This window comes from Acanthopagrus latus, chromosome 11, assembly GCF_904848185.1.
Source record: "Acanthopagrus latus isolate v.2019 chromosome 11, fAcaLat1.1, whole genome shotgun sequence".
NCBI lineage: Eukaryota > Metazoa > Chordata > Actinopteri > Spariformes > Sparidae > Acanthopagrus > Acanthopagrus latus.
In genome coordinates, this window is record NC_051049.1 from 1,279,549 (window position 1) to 1,299,107 (window position 19,559).

Below are 19,559 nucleotides of genomic sequence, written 5' to 3' on the forward strand. Positions count from 1 at the left end.
TCAGCACCTCATCGTAGGAATAAAGATGAACTCTGTTCTTCTCTACAGCAGTTTTCATGTCTGTGGTCACATCATGTCAGTGCGGTGCACAAGCTGAAGTCAGTTTACCTTCCTGTCGACCTTCTTCACGTCTGATCCGGGTTTCGGTTTCACACCGTCACCTTTAATCGAGGAACAGAGCAAGTGAAAAGAGCTTTTTGTCTTGCTGGGATGACAGGAGTGAACCTCTCAGTGCTCGCTGTGACCTCCCTCTGCTGCAGCTGTCAGATAAAAGGCCACAGCAGCGTCCGGCAGGCCTGGAGTCAGCTGCCCCCTGCTGCCGCTGCAGGTTACTGCAGGTTCCTGCAGGTCTCAGCACAGCAGCTCTCGGTCTGAAGGAGGCAGAGGGAGAAAGATCAGAGATTCTGAATCTGTGCAGAGGGACTCGGGATGAAGATCAAACTCACATATAATCTCATGTGAACATCAAAAATAAATGAATTTCCTCTTTCATTCTCAGTGTTTGAGTATTTGACCTAAATGTGATGCATTATACATCAAGGGAATATCCTGATATATGAGTTATCAGCAGCTGCCATAGGCAGCGTACGTCTCTGTGTAATGGAGGAATCTCAATCTATAACTCTGCTCACATCTGGATGTTCAGGTTCCTGCAGGAATGTGTGTGTTATCAGTTTAAATTGAAAAGAACAGCAGTCCAGGCTCCTCTTCATGATGCCAGCAGTGATCAATAAATCATTTCAAACAGTGCTGATCAGAGACCACAGCTGTCTGTTGGGAAACGTGTGTGTGTGTGTGTGTGTGTGTGTGTGTGTGTGTGTGTGTGTGTGTGTGTGTGTGTGTGTGTTTATTGTGTATACCAGTGCAGTATATGGTCTTTGCAGTGTGAAGCAATGGAGCATGTTTTAATGGCAGAACACCTCAGTGACCAAGGGGAGGGGAGGACACACACACACACACACACACACACACACACACACACACACACACACACACACTAACACACACACACACACACACACACACACACACACACACACACACACACACACACACACACACACACACACACACACACACTCACACTAACACACACACACACACACACTAACACACACACACACACACACACACACACACACACACACACACACACACACACATGCTGTGTGTCTTTGTCTCTGCTCTTTGTCTCTGTCAGCTGTGTATGTACAGTATTATGTTTATGAGTGAGTGTGTGTGTGTGTGTGTGTGTGTGCCTGTTTATCTGGCTCACATGGTGAGTGTGTTGCCTGGTGTGTGTGTGTGTGTGTGTGTGTGTGTGTGTGTCTTTGTGTGCAGCTCCATACGTCCTCTATAGGAGCTGGTCGGCGGCTGCAGAGCTGACAGACTGTTCATCCTCCGTCCTTCCTCTTCTCTCCTCGTCTGTCCTGCTCTCTGGTGTCTTCCTCTTCTTCATCTTCATCCCTCGCTTCTGTTTGTCCTCTTTCCCTCTCTCTTGTCCTCTTCTCTCTTTTTCTGCCCTCTTTGTCTCCTCATCTGTCGTCTTCCTCTCTTCCTCTTTTGTTCTTGTCTTCTCTTTGTCCTCTTCTCTCTTCTTCTCTGAGTCCTTCTCTTTCTATTACTCTGTTTTGTCCATCCTTTTCCTCTTCTCCTTTGTCCTCTTCTTGTCTTTCTTTTTTATTTTCTCTTTGTGTCCTGGTCATATGTCTCTCCTTCTCTCCTCTTTGTCCTCTTCTTCTTCTTTTTGACTTCCTATCCTCTCCTTCTCTTCTCTCTCTCTGTCTAACTCTCCCCGTTCTTGTCTTTTGTCTGTATTGTTTCTTTGTCCTCCTCTCTATTGTCCTCCTTCTCGTTCCATCTTTTCATTTGTCCTCCTCTCTCCCCTCGTTCTCTCCGTCCTCTCCTCCGGGTGAGATATTGCCTCTGTGATGCGTTGTGACAGTGACGTTAATGGAAGCACTGTACATTTAACGACCTATATCTCCGGAAATTCCTCTGCCGCTTCTCGTTGCTCAAACACAAACACACACACACACACACACACACACACACACACACACACACACACACACACACACACACACACACACACACACACACAGGTCTGTACACCTGTAAACAGCAGGTATCTGTGTGTTTTTGTTACATTAATGAGACTTTTGGTTCTTTCATGGTGTTATGTGATGTGTGAGCGTTAAAGGACTCGTTTCATTTAACTCGGCGTGACTGTCACTCAGTTGTGTGTGTGTGTGTGTGTGTGTGTGTGTGTGTGTGTGTGTGTGTTGTGATATGACACAACTGTCAACAGCACAACAAAAGAGCGAGTGAGTCGCTGAGCCGAGGAGTGAGAGAGAGTAAGTGAGCAGAAGAGAGTGAACGTGCATGAAGACGATGAATAAGAGGATGAAGGGAAGAAGAGGAGGTGAGAACGGGTTGTGGAGGAAATGAGGGAGGATGAGAGAAAACAACGAGGACGAGAGAAATGATGGAACAAAGAAAAAAAACATGAGTGGATTATTAATGGTTCAGCGGTGGAGAGGATGGATTTCACTAAACCGGAAAAGATTTACAGTCGGATGTTTCACACGGAGAGATCGAGCAAGAAATCACAAGATTATGGTTGAGATTAGCATTAGCAACATGGCTACCGCTAACAGCCCGAATACTGTCCAAAGCAGAGAACAACAGTAAGAATCACAATTTGTGCAGAAACAAAAATCTTCAGGGAAGATAAACCTCAGTTGAGATTACAAGTTTGAGTTTTTTCATTCAAAAGTCTGTAGTTCTTTTAAAAGTAACACCGGATACGATAGAAACCAGTGCTGTGGTGATGGATATAATGCAGAATCTACCTTGTGAGCCATTATATTACAGCTAACACCACCGTAACTATCTGAAAATGGTCATTGGATGAATACCAGCCCATAAACATTTAGTCCTTGTCCACATGTACCAAAATGACCTTTTTTTTTTCCCTCCATCTTCCTCTGCATCGTTTCAAGGATATTTGCGTCCTAATGGATCCATTGTAAACAACTCAACATGCCGTAGTTCACATTCTAGTCTGCAGGTGGCGCTTGAAATTCACCAAAAACAGAGAAGAAGAGCTGGAGCATGTGCATAAGGCTTGCATGCTGTATACAAACAGACAGTAGAAAAATAAACCGAACACAAGAAGAAGAAGAAAATGGCGAGTCAGTCATCCATAAACCTTTTCTGCTCAGCGTAGCAGCAGAGCAGCAGAATATTTTGCCCTTGTTACTCTGATCAGTATCTTCTGCAGCACCAACACAAGCATGACGTCATCGATACAGAAAATATACAGATTTGCCGTCCACACGAGAACACAAGGGCGGCGTTTTTGGATTTTTCCACCCTGAGACCAGGTTTCAAAAAAGTGCGTTGACAGGATCCATGTGGACGATCGAACGAGACAATGCAGAACATTTGCATTTACACACAAAAGTGTTTCCATGTGGACGGGCCCTTAAATCTACAACGTGCAGGAAACAGCGGTATCTTTAAGATATCACTGTATGCAGACGATGCTCTGCTTTCACTTCCTGTTCTTTATCTGTTGAAGTAGCTGGGAACCCAAACTGATTGGATAATACATGATGTAGCCCAGGTGTTCGCCGGCTTCACCTCGTGTCAGGGTCATAAGTAAAGTCTTTTCTAATCACTTTACGATCTGGAGACGTCTGTGTCTCTGTCTTTATTATTTTGGATGTAGTTCTCCATTGTGAGTTTCCAAACTCTGCACGTGTGAATCTTTTACGTCAGGTTGACTTTACCTCATGAGAAGTTCGGTGGTCCACTGACATGATGTTGAGTCCAGGAGTCGCTCACAAGGTGCTGACAACAGGAACCACGACAGCTCCGGGCATTTTGTGTTCATACATTCACATTACTACTCTGTATCCTCCATCACCTCACCTCCACCCTCCCTCTTCTCCACCATCACAATGCATCCTGTGTTAGCTTAGACATTTGCATAGTGATCCTTAATTGGAGAATTGTCTCTTTCCTCCTTCTAACTGATTCCCAATGGTGGCTGTTATGACAGCTGCTGCTGTGTGTTGCTTAACCTTTTCACTTCCACTCCTGCTGATTAGCTGTCAGTCAGCACCGGCGCAGTGTTTTCATTTCTGCACGCATGTGATTATTTTTATTATCTGTTTCCTGATACAGATATTTTTTTTACTGTCACTTCATTTCAACATGTCTAAAAATACAAACTCAAACTTCATTTCGTTGAATCCCCCAAAAATTTAGATTTGATTCAACTGCTGAAGCTGAGCTGAACACAGATCTCTGAAGAAATGTCCAACGTTCTGAGAGGATGAAGAATAAAATGCAGATGAGTGTGTGTGTGCGTGTGCGCAGTGCATGTGTGTGTGTGTGTGTGTGTGTGTGTGTGTGTGTGTGTGTGTGTGTGTGTGTGTGTGTGCACATGTGTGTGTCATGCCCTAAGCTTGTGGCATGTGAAGTTTTGACCGGAGTATGAACTCGACACTGACATTTACAAGGTCTTTACCCTGCTGTGTGTGTGTGTGTGTGTGTGTGTGTGTGTGTGTGTGTGTGTGTGTGTGTGTGTATGTGTGTGTTGATTATTCAGGCAGCAGTACACACTCCCTGCAGGGCTCATGCTCACACACTTACGCACACTCTGCTGTTGATCTGTTTGGATGGACGGTTGCAGAAATGTTCTCAGTTTAATAACTGCGGATGATAATTGAACGATTCTTCGCGGCTGCTCAGCGCCGAGATAAAACCATTATTTCTTCTTTATTTTCAGCTTTTAAGATTTTCATTTTTCACAAAGTGATGTAAAGTTCACGGATGGTTTAAGATGGTGTAAACATTTCTCAGCCCGACAGTTTTTGGATCTATAGTGTTGTTTTGTTTTGTGCAGAAAACGAGTCAAACTTTTTGTCTTTAATATTTTGTTGTTAAAAAATGTTTATGTGAAACAGAGACGCACATTAAAGTTAACAGTGGAGTTTATTGTGCATCATTAATAAATAAATAGTTTGGGGAGACGCGGAGGTTGTTGTTGTTTTAATGAGTTAATAAAATGATCTCTGTCTCTCTCTCTCTCTGTCTCTCTCTCTCTCTATGTCTCTCTCTCTCTCTGTCTCTCTCTCTCTCTCTCTCTCTCTGTCTCTCTCTCTCTCTCTCTCTCTCTCTCTCTCGCCCTCTCTCTCTCTCTCTCTCTCTCTCTCTCTCGCCCTCTCTCAGGTGTGGAGGCGGAGCTTCTGTCCGACGCGGCGCCTGTGGTGGTTTGGAGGCTCGTCGAGGCCGTGGAGAAACACGGTGAGAGAACAGAAACACAGACAGAAGTTCAGCGAGGAACAACATACATTAAAGGAGTAGTTCAGCATTAAGAATTAACCTTAAAGAGAATTTGTTCTGACTTTGGTTCTGATTCTTCGCTGATTTCCTGGTTTTTAAACATCTGGTGTGTTGGTTTCTTTTGTCTGTATAAGAAAAACAGAACAGAAACAGCTTAAAGTGGATATGAGCTCCCTCCTTTATGTGTTAACACTGTGTTTAATGGTGTATCCTGGACTTTTATTGTGAAAGGTATGAACAGAAGAAGTCCGTCTGTAATGTTCCGGCACGGGACTGGATGTGTCTGACACTGATTGGCCGTTCTAACAATCCATTTATTAATTATGCTATAATTACACTCTTAGCATCTTATCTAGCCATCATAATGTTAATAAGCATCTTATAAGGATGTATAAGGGCATTATTTAACTAATGCACAATTATTCACACAATTAAACAAACACTACAACATGTTCATTTGTGTGATTTAGAGATGTTGGTTTGTGTATTAATGCTAAGCTAGGCTAACGATATCCTGGCTGCAGCCTGTATGCATCACACAAACGTGAGATTGAGATCCACGTTCTTGTTTTAACAGTATTTCATTCTAAAGTGACTGATTAAAAGTAAACGAGATGATGTATTAATGTGTTGTGTGTTCTGAGGGCAGCAGGTGACGCGTGTTATAATTCAGCAGGACTGAAAAATGTGATTTAGCTGAACATCAGTAACCTGGAGCAGCAGGAGCAGACTTTACATCATCTGCAGAGCATAATGTGTCCATCCGTCTGCCGTCGCCCAAAGGAGGAACATTCAGGCTGACACACGTCTGTTTTCTCAGCTGACTTTCTTTCTCTCTTCTTCTTCTTCTTCTGCCTCTGTTCGTTCTGCAGGTCTGAGCAGTGAGTCTCTGTATCGAGCTCCTCCGTCCTCCAGCGGCCCTGCGGAGCTGCGACAGGCTCTGGACTCAGGTACATACGATCAGAACCAGTCGTCCGTCTGAACAACACGTGTTCTCCTGCATTTGTTTTGTTCTGTGTGATTTTAACATCGAGTATCGAGGTTTTCGGATCGTTGGTTGGATAAAACAGTGTAGTTTCTGGCTTCTGAACCTGCTGATGTGTTCAGGATCTGCATTCGTCCTGTACAAGTGTTGTACACTGTCAGCACAGGTGGACAGGATGAGGACGCGTTCAGGGTGCAGCCAAATATTCTGCATTTAATAAGTTGTATGAATATCTGAGTACAGACTGTATACAGTGGATCCTCTGAAAGCTGTTTCCTGAATGCCATCAAGTAACTTCCATCAAAGAGTAATGTGCTGTTAGAAACCAGAGCGCTGCTGTGGGATTATTAGGTCAGAAAATGTTCCCAGAATCAAACAGTTTAGATTTGATGACCTGTTGTGGCTCAGGTGATTAAAGTCTGGGATAAGTTGAACTCACTGACATTTCTGTGTCACGTCCAGCATGTCTCACCTGGCTGGATTTAACATTTGAGAAAAAGGAAATTGTTTATTCGACCAGTACACTAAAGCAAGACATTTTCCTCTCTGCTCGCATTGGTCTGTAAAAATATGTTGTCAGGTTGTTTGTCCTCAGGTCAGAGGAGGACACACGTCTGTCTTCACCTCCCGACTCCGTTCAGAGCAGAATCTCTTGAGAAATGCCAGCAATGTTCAGGCACTCCGTCTGAAAAGTGTGTGACTGAAAGTAAGAAAATCCAAGGTGAAAGCTGCTGTTGTTCAGTCTGAACACTGTGACGGACTGCAGCTCACACGTCTCTTCTCCTGCTCTCTTCTTTGTGTTCAAATCCACACGGACTCCTGCCGAGCCCGGACAGGATCGGATCGGGCCGCTGAGCCGAGTGGAGTCGAAATGACTGAGACAAAAAAGTTGGCCGAGTTTGAGTTGCTGAAGTTCAGGTTTGGCACCACCAGGGAGTGCTCTGACTCCGTACTTTATTTTGGGAGCGAGGCGGGGAAACTGACAAAATCAGACTCTGGACTCGACTCGGAGGAGGAGGAGGAGGAGGAGGAGGAGGAGGAGGACAGAGAAGATCATCATCACTGACAGTGTAGCTGCAGCGGCTGCAGAAAGCTTCAGTGCAGCTGCTGAAGTTGTTATTAACTGTAAAGTTTGACATGTAGATGAAGCACAAAGCTTCATTCTGACTCCAGCAGATCAAATCACATCATCACTGTGATTTAATCGTGTGCCTCCATCGAGACTGTGACCCGTCAATAACCTGATAAACTGAATGATCGATTGGTTGTTGATCGGTTCCTTACACATACACAAACACACACACACACACACACACACACACACACACACACACACACACTGAACGGTCACGTGCTGACTCGTCCTGGTGATGCTGGACGACTAATACGGATCATTCAGGGAACCGACCGATAACCAATATTTGGGACCAATATAAATTTTGCGGTAAATATGAAAATATTTAAATAAACGACGAAATGTTACATGTGATGCACGTCGTTGTGGGCGGGACATCGTGTGAAAGGATCTGGATCAGAACCAGAGCTGCACATTTAGAGATGAATTCATACTTTTGATGGTATGAAAAAAAAATGTTGAATATCTGCACACACACATACACACACACCCTGACACACACGACACAAGATGTTCAGAACGTCCCACTCCACCCTGACAAAAAATATGTGTTTATCATATTTGTTCAAAGGCAGCAGTATGATGTTTGGCTGCAGTGCTGATTTGTTTTTGAGGAACCAGTATGTTGCCGTACTTCACCGGAGGGCCCCGATTACATTTTGTCCAATGCGACTTACAATAAGCACTGTGAACCAGGAGAGAGATGACCAGAGCTTGGACCAGGAGTTGTGTTGCATCTTTTGTGAGGAAAGACCGGGTCCTGCAGATGTTGTTGAGGGCAAATCTGCAGGATCGGGCCACAGCAGTGATGTCGGGGGCAGATCTGCAGGATCGGGCCACAGCAGTGATGTCGGAGGATTACGCCCTGGTTCCTCTCCACGAGGTTAGAAGGTGTGAGAGTCTTGTACAGTGACGTCCAGCGTGTGAGTTCTGTGGCTGCTATGTTTTATTCACTTTTTTTGCCAAAATATGGCTGAAATGATTTTTTCGCTGTTGATTGACCTCAGAATAATTATCATCATCATCCTATTAGGCACAAGGGAAATCTACCATGAACTCACGGGACGCTCTTGATCTTGAAAATTATTTTTTGCAATGTTATTAGTGAGGAAACAGCTGCCAGAAATGATTCCCCGCTGCAGCGTTGAACTCCTGACTCCTCTTCTCTCCACTAATATTTGTGAATTCATGAAAATCAGACCCTCGTTCTTCGAAACAGTGGGGGGAATTTCCCTTTAAATCTATTATCCAGATGATTATTTAATGGAAGCTTTCAGATCATAAGACCTTAAAATGAGAATAAATGATTTGTCATGATGGATATTTTTCTCAGTACTCTTCCAGTTTTCTGCAGAAAAATTCAACAAATCCAATACAGTTCGTTCAGCGGGAGGAATAGATTTAGCGTGGAAGAAGAAACATACACACACACACACACACACACACACACACACACACACACACACACACACACACACCTGGCCTCCTTGGGCAGTGGCGAGAGGTCAGCATGGGGCCAAAGATATGCACATACTCAAAGTAATCGACTGAGAGGAGCTGACATGTCGGCACTCAGTGGAATTTAGCATGCAGGCTTGACACGCACACCCACATATACGTTGAGACAGAAAGAGGGCCGCACGGGAGAAATCCTGCCAGTGTTTCTCTGGAAAACGCAGAGAAATGCAGCCGCTGACGTCCTGCAGTCACTCTGGCTTTGTGTACGGTGTGTGGTCTAATTGACATGGACAGATCCTATGGAATATATATGACAAGCGGGCGCTTTTGTGAAGATTTATGCTGGCGTGTGGCCGTGAACCTACATGAACACACATGAAGAAAGAGCTGAGGTTTGAACGATGAAGGTTACAGCGCGATGATCTGATGATGTGTGAGAACGCCTGAGGAAGGACGGGAGAGGCCAGGAGACGGGAGGACACACACTCAGCCGCCATACTTGTAGAAATATCAGTCCGCCTCTCGTCTTCAGCGTGTTTGAGTTGAGCAGGCAGATGAGATGAAGGTCGGATGAAGTGTCCTGCTGTGGGAGAGGTCTCTTCATATCCTGGGTTAAAGATAAAATTTATGAGATTACTAACTTCAAAAAAGGGGAGAACAACCGGGCCTTTGTTGTAAACTTTGTTGAGTTGTGTACTTACAATATCCCAAATGTTTCCAGCTAAGAGAGACGAAAGAAGTCGGTGAATCTGACGGAACGATATAATCCAATACAGCTTTTCTGCCATCAAGGCGGCTCTAACGAAGCCTCTGTCGTTAAGCTGTTTGTTCGTCACAGAGTCGTTCGTCTGGTTATGTGTTTTAGCTCCACCTGAAGGCAGAAGTGTCACCAGGTCATCCTCCTGACCTCCAGCCGTCCCCGTCACCAGCGAGGGGACACAGATAATAACCGCCCGACTGGAAGAAACATTTATTCTGCCCATCGATCGACTTCTGCACCAGGAGATCTTCAGGTCCGGACAGATTCTGCAGCATCATCTTCAACATCACATCCGACAGGACAGAAGAACAAAACGTCTGTGGTTAACCTGTAAACAGAAGTGAGATCCGGGGACGAGCTCCATCAGAACCGGTTTGGTTCGTTTGACGGATGGTTATTGGATCTCGGTGCAGCTTCAGCCTCTCTGCAGCAGCAGAGCTCGGCTGTCTTTGTTGTGTTTGTGCTGCGTGTGAGTTATGGAAGATTGTTATGTAACAGGAAGGTGAAGCGCTGTCAGGTCGTTCCACTGCTTCAGATCCCGACTAATTGATCCGAGTGTGTGTGTGTGTGTGTGTGTGTGTGTGTGTGTGTGTGTGTGTGTGTGTGTGTGTGTGTGTGTGTGTTGTTCGTTTGCTGCATACGTACAGCATTTTCCGTTCAGTGTGTGTGTGTGTGTGTGTGTCACACAAGCTCTGAGAGCTTCTCAGAACATTACCTCATCTAGTTGACCTGCGATTGGTACACGGCCTGGACGTTGCCATGGTGATAGCTAGCCTTTTTTTTTTTTAGCCGGTTGGTTCTGCCGTGCCCACACAGTGCTCAGTGTGTTGGCCCAGTAACTCTGAGTGTGTGTGTGTGTGTGTGTGTGTGTGTGTGTGTGTGTGTGTGTGTGTGTGTGAGACTGATCCTCTGGCTTTGTGAGGACCAGGTTCACTGTCAGACCTCGAGGGTGACGACATGTACGGCAGGTGAACAGAATTTAGACAGTGAAGAGATTTTTTGGACGGAAAGGACATCTTGGAAAATGAAATTATTTTTAAAGGGGAAAATATTTTTAAAAAATGTTTTGGAAAGAGGAAATTCTGCAGAATCTGGGAACATTTGGAAGATATGGTTTACTTATGGAGAATTTGATTTTGTTGAAGTGAAGATATAATAAATCATGAGGACAGTTTTTAGACCGTAAGAGACTTTTGAAAAGACACTTAGGGAGGAAGATTTCTGGACATTTTAAGGTGTTTTATCAGATTTTTTTTTTTTAAAGATTCCATTCAAAGGCATTTATTCCAAAAGGATTTTCTGCAAACTTTTTTGTTTTTTATTTTTCGACTGTGTAGACACATTTGTGAAGTAGGGACCTTTTGTTTGGATGGTGTGGAAATTTTTTTGAAAAAAACATTTTAAAGTGGAAATATTGTAATTTAGTGGGAATAAAACAGCATATTTCCTTTTAATTCTACACAGAGACAAAGACACGACAGAAAACAGAGCGCACTCCGTCCCCTCGCTGTAAGAAGCATTTCAAATGGCTCGGTGACGTTTTTTGGAAATGTGTCTGTACTGGCGGGGTCCGGGGTTATCAAGGGTCAAGACTGGACTTTTGATTAAACTCAGAGTGATGTTGAGATGAAGCGTCAGGTGAAGCGTCAGGTGAAGCGTCATGTCAGCGAGCGTCCTCACAGGTGTGGAAGCACAAAGGCGTCTGTGGATTCATGTGACATACGGACATTTTCATCCTGCTGGAGTTTGTGTGTATCAGTGTGTGTCTGTTTGTACCATTTGACCCACTTAGAATGTGTGTGAGGTTTACATTGATATACTGACAACACACACACACACACACACACACACACACACACACACACACACACACACACACTGTGCCAGCTCGTCAGGCACAGAGTGGGCAGTCTCTGCTTTGGAAACGATGAGTCACGTTGGCGCCGACTGAAGCAGAATATTCTTTTTCTCCAACAGAACACTGTTCCATACGCTGCACATACGTGTTCACACACACACACACACACACACACACACACAATCAATAACCATCTGTGTGTTTGTAATAACTTCTCAGACTTCACCACTCTCACCTCTTCCTCTTCCTCGTCCTCTTCCTCTTCCCTCTCTGGGTTCAGTCCTCCCAGCCAATCCGTTAGCCACTCGCTGCTAACAGCCCATCAACCAATCTGCAGCTGTGGAGCCATTAAATAATCTTTTATTCCGCTGCTCCTCCTTCATGTACTCTTCAATCTCCCTCCCTCTCTCTTCCCTTCTCATCTTCTCTCTCTTTCTCTCCCTTTTTTTATTCACTCATTCATCACCGTCCTTTTTCCTCCCCTCCCCGCCTCGCTGACAGGAGCCGCTGAGTTCAGCAAAACACAAATTAAAAGCGCTCCTCTGCTCCATCTCTCCATCCTCTCCATCCATCTCCATCCCTCCATCCTCCCCGTCCCTCCGTCCCCTCTCGTCTGTCGGTCCCGGCCCTTGCTATTGGTCGGAGGTGATGTCATCATCCTTCTCTGGCGCCCGTCAATAACCTATTAGAAGCCGGTGTTTTTACAGTCAGCTGGGGAGTGAAGAAGTGCACCCACACACACACTGATGCAGCACCGGCTGATGCTCGGTGGACGTGAGGAGGAAACAGAGCAGCTCGTGGCTGCAGAGGTGTGTCGGAGCGTCTGCCGCTGAAACTGATGAGTGAATCTTCAACAAAGGCCAAGTTGTGCATCAGGAAGGAAAGTCAGCTTCTTCCTCTCAGCAGCCGTTTGTTCTGTATATCAGTGATTATCACCTGCACGTCTGTGTGCGTATGCTTATTTTACTGATCCATCAGTAGAGTTGAGCTGCAGCAGCAAACATGCAGCTCTGTCCCCAGAAGTGATTCTCACGGTTGACACTGTTGTGTTTTGATGCGCAGCGTTCGACATGTAAAGTGGGAGTGTGAAGAGACTTTTATAAAGGCATTTCTGGACTTGAGCTCTGCGACAGCTCGGTCGGTGACCCGTAGCTTCAGACTGCCTTCCCCTTTTGTCCACGGAGACTTTCAAAATAAAGCTTGCTGACAAACATTTTACATGTAATGGTTAAAATAACTATATCAGTGTCGTAAGTGACATAACTGATGTCAGCAGGATGTTGACAGACGTGTTAGCAGGAGGGAGCAACATTAAGACAGTGTTGTATCTACTTTATAAGGGCAGCTGCGGTGTGAACTACACATTGATGCACAAATCTAAAACTCAGAGACTTTGTGGTGAAATCACAGTCTGATCTGTAAATATGAACCAGTTATCTAACAACACATTTATCCCTCTGTGTGATAGGAGTCAGCTCAGGTAGAACAGAAAACATCACGTCCACCAAACGAGCTGCTGGCTGCAGCATTCAAGTTGGTTAAATGTACATCACACCCACAGAAAATTCTCTCCTCTTCCTCCTCCTCTTCCTCCTCCTCCTCCTCCTCCTCCCTGAACACTGAACAAGCACTCAGCATCCAAATCAATGATGTCATCTCTCTCACAGCGCCAGTGTGTCGTCTGACAACACATCCTGACACGCCGTCTGCAAAGAGACTCTGTATTCTGTATGTTACTGCCTCCTCTCCTCTCCTCCCCTCTCCTCTCCTCTCCTGTCCTGTCCTGTCCTGTCCTCTCCTCTCCTCTCCTCCTCTCCTCTCCTCTCCTCTCCTCTCCTCTCCTCTCCTCCTCCCCTCCCCTCTCCTCTCCTCTCCTCCTCCCCCTCCCCTCTCCTCCCCTCCCCTCCCCTCTCCTCTCCTCTCCTCTCCTCTCCTCTCATCTCCTCTCCTCTCCTCTCAACGCTACTCTCCTCCTCGCCTCTCCTCCCCTCCTCTCCTCTCCTCTCCTCTCCTCTCCTCTCCTCCCCTCTCCTCTCCTCTCCTCTCCTCCTCTCCTCTCCTCTCCTCTCCTCTCCTCTCTCACTTCCTGTCACAGATCTTATCTCTGCCATATGTTGCTCTGTAACATGACCGACTGAAGTGATACCTGTGGCTTCACCATCTGTTACAGACACACCGCTCAGCTTCACATCTTTTGTTCTCTTTTACTTCTTCTTCTTCTCTCACTGCACCGACGTTTAATTCAGTTTGCTTTTGAAAATACTTTACCTGAGATTACCCTGCAGGTAGATTGTTCTCTGTGGCATATAGGCTTGATCCAGACGACCGTCTGAACAGAGTTGCGGTGGATGGTGAAATGAGACAACCTGTCAAGAGCCTCACACGTCACCGGTAGTGATCGACCGGACATCTTAAGCTGTGGTGATTTCTCTTGTGTTACTGTGACAGTCCTTGAATCAAGTCGAGAACAAGCTGCTTTATAAGCTAACATTAGCATCACACGTCTGTACTGATATGAGAGGAGCGGTGCAGCTTTACATTTGGGCGCTTTGTGCATTCAGAGGGGGATGCAACACTGAAATGCTTCATACGCAAGTCAGCAACAACAAGGTAACGTTAGCTAGCTAGCAAACAGAAGACACCAGGGACTAAACAGAGGTGAAGGCTGGGAGTTTGTGTTCGACCTCCCGCAGCTTCACGTCCCATTGGGAGCGTTTGAGAGCAGAGCGTGTTGTTGACCCGGTCGTGTAGTTAAACTGTGTCAGTATTTATCTGTTTTAATTCTGTTAATATTTCTACCTTCTTCTTGCTGTAGACCACGAGTCTGTACGAGGCGTTTCATTTCGAGTGGCTGTAGTCGGGCCGTAACGTGGCTGAGATGAAGCTCGGTGGGATGTGAGCGTTTGTGTTTTGGTCCGATGGTTTTTTATGAATCTGAAATCCTGACTCAGCGGCTGAAGGATCACACTCTGACAGAAGTCTCTCGCTCTGCGTCGACTCAGACGTGACGAAGCGTCTCCCGGATCAGAGCGCCGTCTTCCCAGATGAGCTGGATGAAGTTTCAGTGTATCAACTCCACACGAATGAAAACCAGATCTGTGGGAGAAAGTGTTTCTTCTTCACAGCAGCTGATTCCAGCTTTAATGCCAAATTCTCTATCACCTATTATTAAACGTCGGCCTTTGGATGAACTCGCTCTGCAGTACGCTGCAGTTTTTTTTCACTCCTCTTTGTTTCGTCTGCCAGTTTCGAGAGTTTTCCTGTTGCATCTCTCTGAGTCCATGTTGTGATATCAGTGTGTGTGAGCAGAATGCCAAGGACAGATGGGTAGACGGAGAGGTGAGCGAGTTCACTCACACACACACACACTCACACACACACACACACACTCACACACACACACACACACAGAACTCTGTACACTTCTGTCTGTGGTCAGTGAAGAATGAATGTTTCTGTCTTTACTTTCTTTTCTGTCCCCCCTTTTTTTCCTCCATCACCATTTTTTCTTTACTAAATCCGTCACCAGCTGGTTCGGTTCTGTATCAAGGTGCCGTTCAGAGAAGAGTCGGACTTTATTTAAAGCAAGAAGACAGTTATGGAGGGTCAGTTCCAGTAATACACCCGCCCTGCAGCAGGATCTTACTGGACATCATTGAAATGAAATCAGAGGCACCGCTGAGTCGTTTGTAGTTGAAAGTGTTCCTGAACTTGTTGATGAAGGTTCTCAGTCTGATGGAAACTCTGAGTGTCGTATCAAAGGCAACTGGATGTGTTTCGCTAACTTGAAGACGTTTCATCTCTCATCCAGGAGGCTTCTTCTGTTCTAACTAACCGGAGGGGAGTCGCAGGCTTTTAAACTCTGTGTGGGAGTGTCCTGATTCCATAAACATTATATACAACATTGGTATGCAAAATAAAATCTGTGAGAGCAAGTACAACATTTAAAAAATGACGTGTTGGAGATGTTTCACCTTTCATCCAAGAACTGGAGCGGAGCTGCAGGCTTTTAAACTCTGGGTGGGAGTTTCCTTACAGAGGGACACGTGTGAGCTCTCAGTACAACATTATAGGTGGTGATCAGTAATGTCTCAGTCCACCTCCTCTGTTCAAAGATGGTCGTTCCTGAGGAGTCGGCCCTCCTGTGTTGTGCCATTCGTTTACATTGCGTTGTTTTGTCTCCCTGCTGTACAAATCTGTGCCGTCCTGCTGCATTAACCTAGAATCACTTAATTTTACTGTTGATTGACGGTTGATTTTGTGTCCCAGTCGAGACAAAAGCTGCTCACCTGCACTTCAGGGGAAAAGCTGAGAAAGGCTCAACTTGATATAAACGTACCAGGTGATCGGCAGCTGCTCTTGTTTTAATGCCTGACAGTATTACGGTTAGCTTCATCCAGTGGAGAGACTTAGCTTTATAAGCCTAGCAACTTACAGCCTGCATGAAAAGTGGAACATTTTACCTTCCCTAACTGAGGAATCAAGGGAAGAGCACCCAAGAAAATATGGCTCTAATACATAAAGTGCACAGTAAAACTGGTTGTTATAGCAAAAACACATAAAAGCTACTGCACACGGCCGTATGTACATAAACACACATAAACCCAAAGCGTCCGCAGCTCCATTAAAGAGTGTAATAAAGTTTAAAGCAGGAATATGTCATCGGGACAGTTACAATGTTTTTAATGGTGGCAGTGATCCAGAGGAGCTCGTCTTGTGTTTATCTGTGAGTTTTAGTGGAAAACACTTCTGATTTACTGAAATTGGCATTAAACTGGTCACAGAAATGAAAGAAACGAGTCGCCATCCTGTTTAAATATTCATTCTGTCTCACAGAAGAGCTGCAAACACGCAGTAACTGAGCATTAAACGTGGCTGTGATCTTGTATACACGTTCTTCTCTCCTTTCATTATAGATAAGATGTCAGATAATCATCTCCCGTCAGTTCTGTTCCTCACACGCTGATAACAGACTGAAACAAGTCAGGAATAAAAATGGGTTTCAAATCCAGAAGAGGTTCAGGAGGAGTTCAGGAGGAGTTCACTCCCCAAGGCTCCTTCAGCTCCTCGACCTAAACACCATCAAGGCCACGGCTGGATTAAGCTGCTCTGAGGCCTCGGGGCAAAAATAAGCTGCAGGCCCCAATTTGATCCTGATGCCTGCAGGTACGCAGCAGGTACAGCACACTGTACACGACAGCTTCACTGTGGTTCATCACGTCTTTCCTTTACTTCTTCTTCTTCTTCTTCTTCTTCTTCTTCTTCTTCTTCTTCTTCTTCTTCTTCTTCTTCATCTGAGCTGTAATGTAGCATGCTCAGTTAGCTTTGTTGTCTATCTTCTAGTTCGTGAGTAGATCAGTTTCCTTCAGCCCTCAGCGAGGTGAAACACGAAGGAAATAGTTCCTCCTCTGAACTGTACACAACAAAGTCTGTGGTCATCCTGAGGTGAGACGCAGCTGTTCAGTTGTTATAAATGTATTTAAAGTGCCGTGTAGTTGTGATGGTGGAGAGAGGGAGGACGTCTCTTCTGCTGCTGTCTCAGAAACTCTTCAGCTCACACCGGAAACAGTCAGTGTGTGTTGTCAGAGGTTAATCCATTGTGTGTGTGTGTGTGTGTGTGTGTGTGTGTGTGTGTGTGTGTGTGTGTGTGTGTGTGTGTGTGTGTGTGTGTGTGTGTGTGTGTGTGTGTGATGCTCAGCTGATTATTGCTCATCTGTTTCGATACTTCGTCACATCGAGGATCCTCCATCGTCTGTCAGCTGCAGTGTTCTCCAGCGGTGTCAGACGGTGGATCTGTGCAGTCTGTCACCTCTGACATCCAGCCCTGTGTGTGTGTGCGTGTGTGTGTGTGTGTGCGTGTGTGTGTGTGTGTGTGTGTGTGTGTGTACAGTGCTGAACTTGACTGAACTGAAGTTTGCTTGTTATAAACTGGAGTCACATGACCAAAAGCCATCTGACTGTTTTTCTCCCTCCATTTTTCTCTAACTTCAACATTTCTTCTTTCTCTCTCTCTCTCTCTCTCTCACACACACACACACACACACACACACACACACAGATCTTATCAGCAGCTGACCCTGTCCTCGTATCAGACGGCAACGTATAAACCCTCCTCTGTTTCTTCATGAATCAGCAGAGCCGTGACCTGTCTGTGTGACTGCTCGTCTGTGAGGATTTTCAGGAGGAGGTCGACCGTCAGGAGGAGGTCGACCGTCAGGAGGAGGTCGACCCTCAGGAGGAGGTCGACCGTCAGGAGGAGGTCGACCGTCAGGAGGAGGTCGACCCTCAGGAGGAGGTCGACCGTCAGGAGGAGGTCGACCGTCAGGAGGAGGTCTGTCAGCGTGTGAGACCGAAGATGAAGATTGATTCATTTAGTGGAAATACACAGCGCGGTGTTGTTGTCAGAAACACAGAAACTTAGCTGAAGCCTCAGTTTAACGTATCACACTAACATGATGGAAACACTGCGTTGATCTCTGGAAATCCTGTGTGTAATATCAGTAATGAAATACATAAAGTCAGTATTTCAGTGTAAATGCTGGTTGCTGCCATGGCGATGTGAGTCTGAGTAAACTTCCCAGCAGCCCCTCTGTTGTCGGACGGCTCTCCTCTTAAACGTGAAGAAAAATCTCTTTTGTGCTCTAATTCTTTGCTCGACATGAAATTCTGCCTTCAAGCGTCTCTAACTCTCTCTGCTGTGGTTCAGTAATCAATGCGATTGGATTGGATTGGATTAGCTGGGACCAACTTTTTTTTTTCCAGGAATCTGCTGGATATCAGTCTGTCGTCTTCAGATCGCCGGTTGGACTGAATCGCAGCGTTGTAACACAGACGAGAGCAGACGATCACACAGCTTCTGTAGTGTAACGAGATTCTTACTGGAATGCTGCTGCACACACACACACGCACACAGACACACACAGTGCACACAGATGAACACTGGGGTTTGTGTATTACATTAGTGCAGCTCTATCTGATTACACCATATTGCAGTCGTTGTGTACGAACAGCGGATTGATTTTGTCCGTCAAATTTCCTTCAGCTTAAGTTCAAGTTCAGCCAGAGTGCGTCTTTCTCCCGTATCGGTTCTGGATGTTACGGCCTTGGACGGCGTGCAGCACCAGGGTTCTTTAGTTCAGGAGAGACGGGTCCGTCCTCGGGTCTGATAGGACCTCTGCAGGTCTGCTGTACCTGACTCTGATAACAGACTCCGTGTTTCCTCGCTGCCCTGACCTGAATCAAACACATCTCGTGTGTCTTCCTGTTGAGTTTCTGTCAGCCGACAGAACCGAGCCCGTCTCTGATTCGACAGCCTTGATCAACTTGGAGTGAAACTTCTGCCCCGCGTGCTCGTTGTTAAGGTCCGACAGTTTTTACCTGATGACAAGAACCTCAATAAAAAATGACTTCCCTTGACCTCCAACACTCGATCCGGTCTCATCACGGCCAATCAGCCGCTGCTGCCGAATGGATCCCGTGTTGGCTGCAGCAATCCAATAACTGGACTCTGCTCTCGACTATTGACCCGGCTTCAATCCATTCATTCATTCATCTGCCCGTCTGTCCACTGATCCGCAGCCGGTGTCAGACAAAGCCTTGATTAGCCGACTGATGGATCAAGTGTGTGTGTGTGTGTGTGTGTGTGTGTGTGTGTGTGTGTGTGTGTGAGGTGTAAACAAACAAACAGAAGAAAAAGCAGATGAGAGCCGGTTCAGGGAGAAGTCATGATTGAGGGGAAAGCCGGAGACGGATCGACAGCTGAAGCTGCTCCTGTGGGAGGACGATCAGAAGAAATGATCCTGAAGCCGTCGATGCATCACGACCCGGACAGGAACATGAAGTGATAATCAATAACGACCTATTTGGATATGAGTGTGCGTGCAGGCATCCGTCTTCAGGGATCTATATCGCACCTTTTAGGATCACGTTTAAAAAAAAAACAGGGTGACGTGACATCACAGGGGAGAAATGCAGCGAGGGAAGCGTTCGTCTTCCGGGAGGCTGC

General features: G+C 45.8%; 1 protein-coding gene across 3 annotated transcripts in view; it reads left to right on the plus strand.

Annotated features, from left to right (window-relative positions):
• pik3r3b (phosphoinositide-3-kinase, regulatory subunit 3b (gamma)) overlaps positions 1-19,559 on the plus strand; it is a 186,057-nt gene that overhangs the window by 56,347 nt on the left and 110,151 nt on the right. For all 3 annotated transcript variants that reach the window (XM_037114384.1, XM_037114382.1, XM_037114383.1), the window contains exons 4-5: positions 5,245-5,319; positions 6,231-6,308. In XM_037114384.1, coding sequence (XP_036970279.1) covers positions 5,245-5,319; positions 6,231-6,308 — 153 coding nt within the window. The remainder of the gene's footprint in view (positions 1-5,244; positions 5,320-6,230; positions 6,309-19,559) is intronic.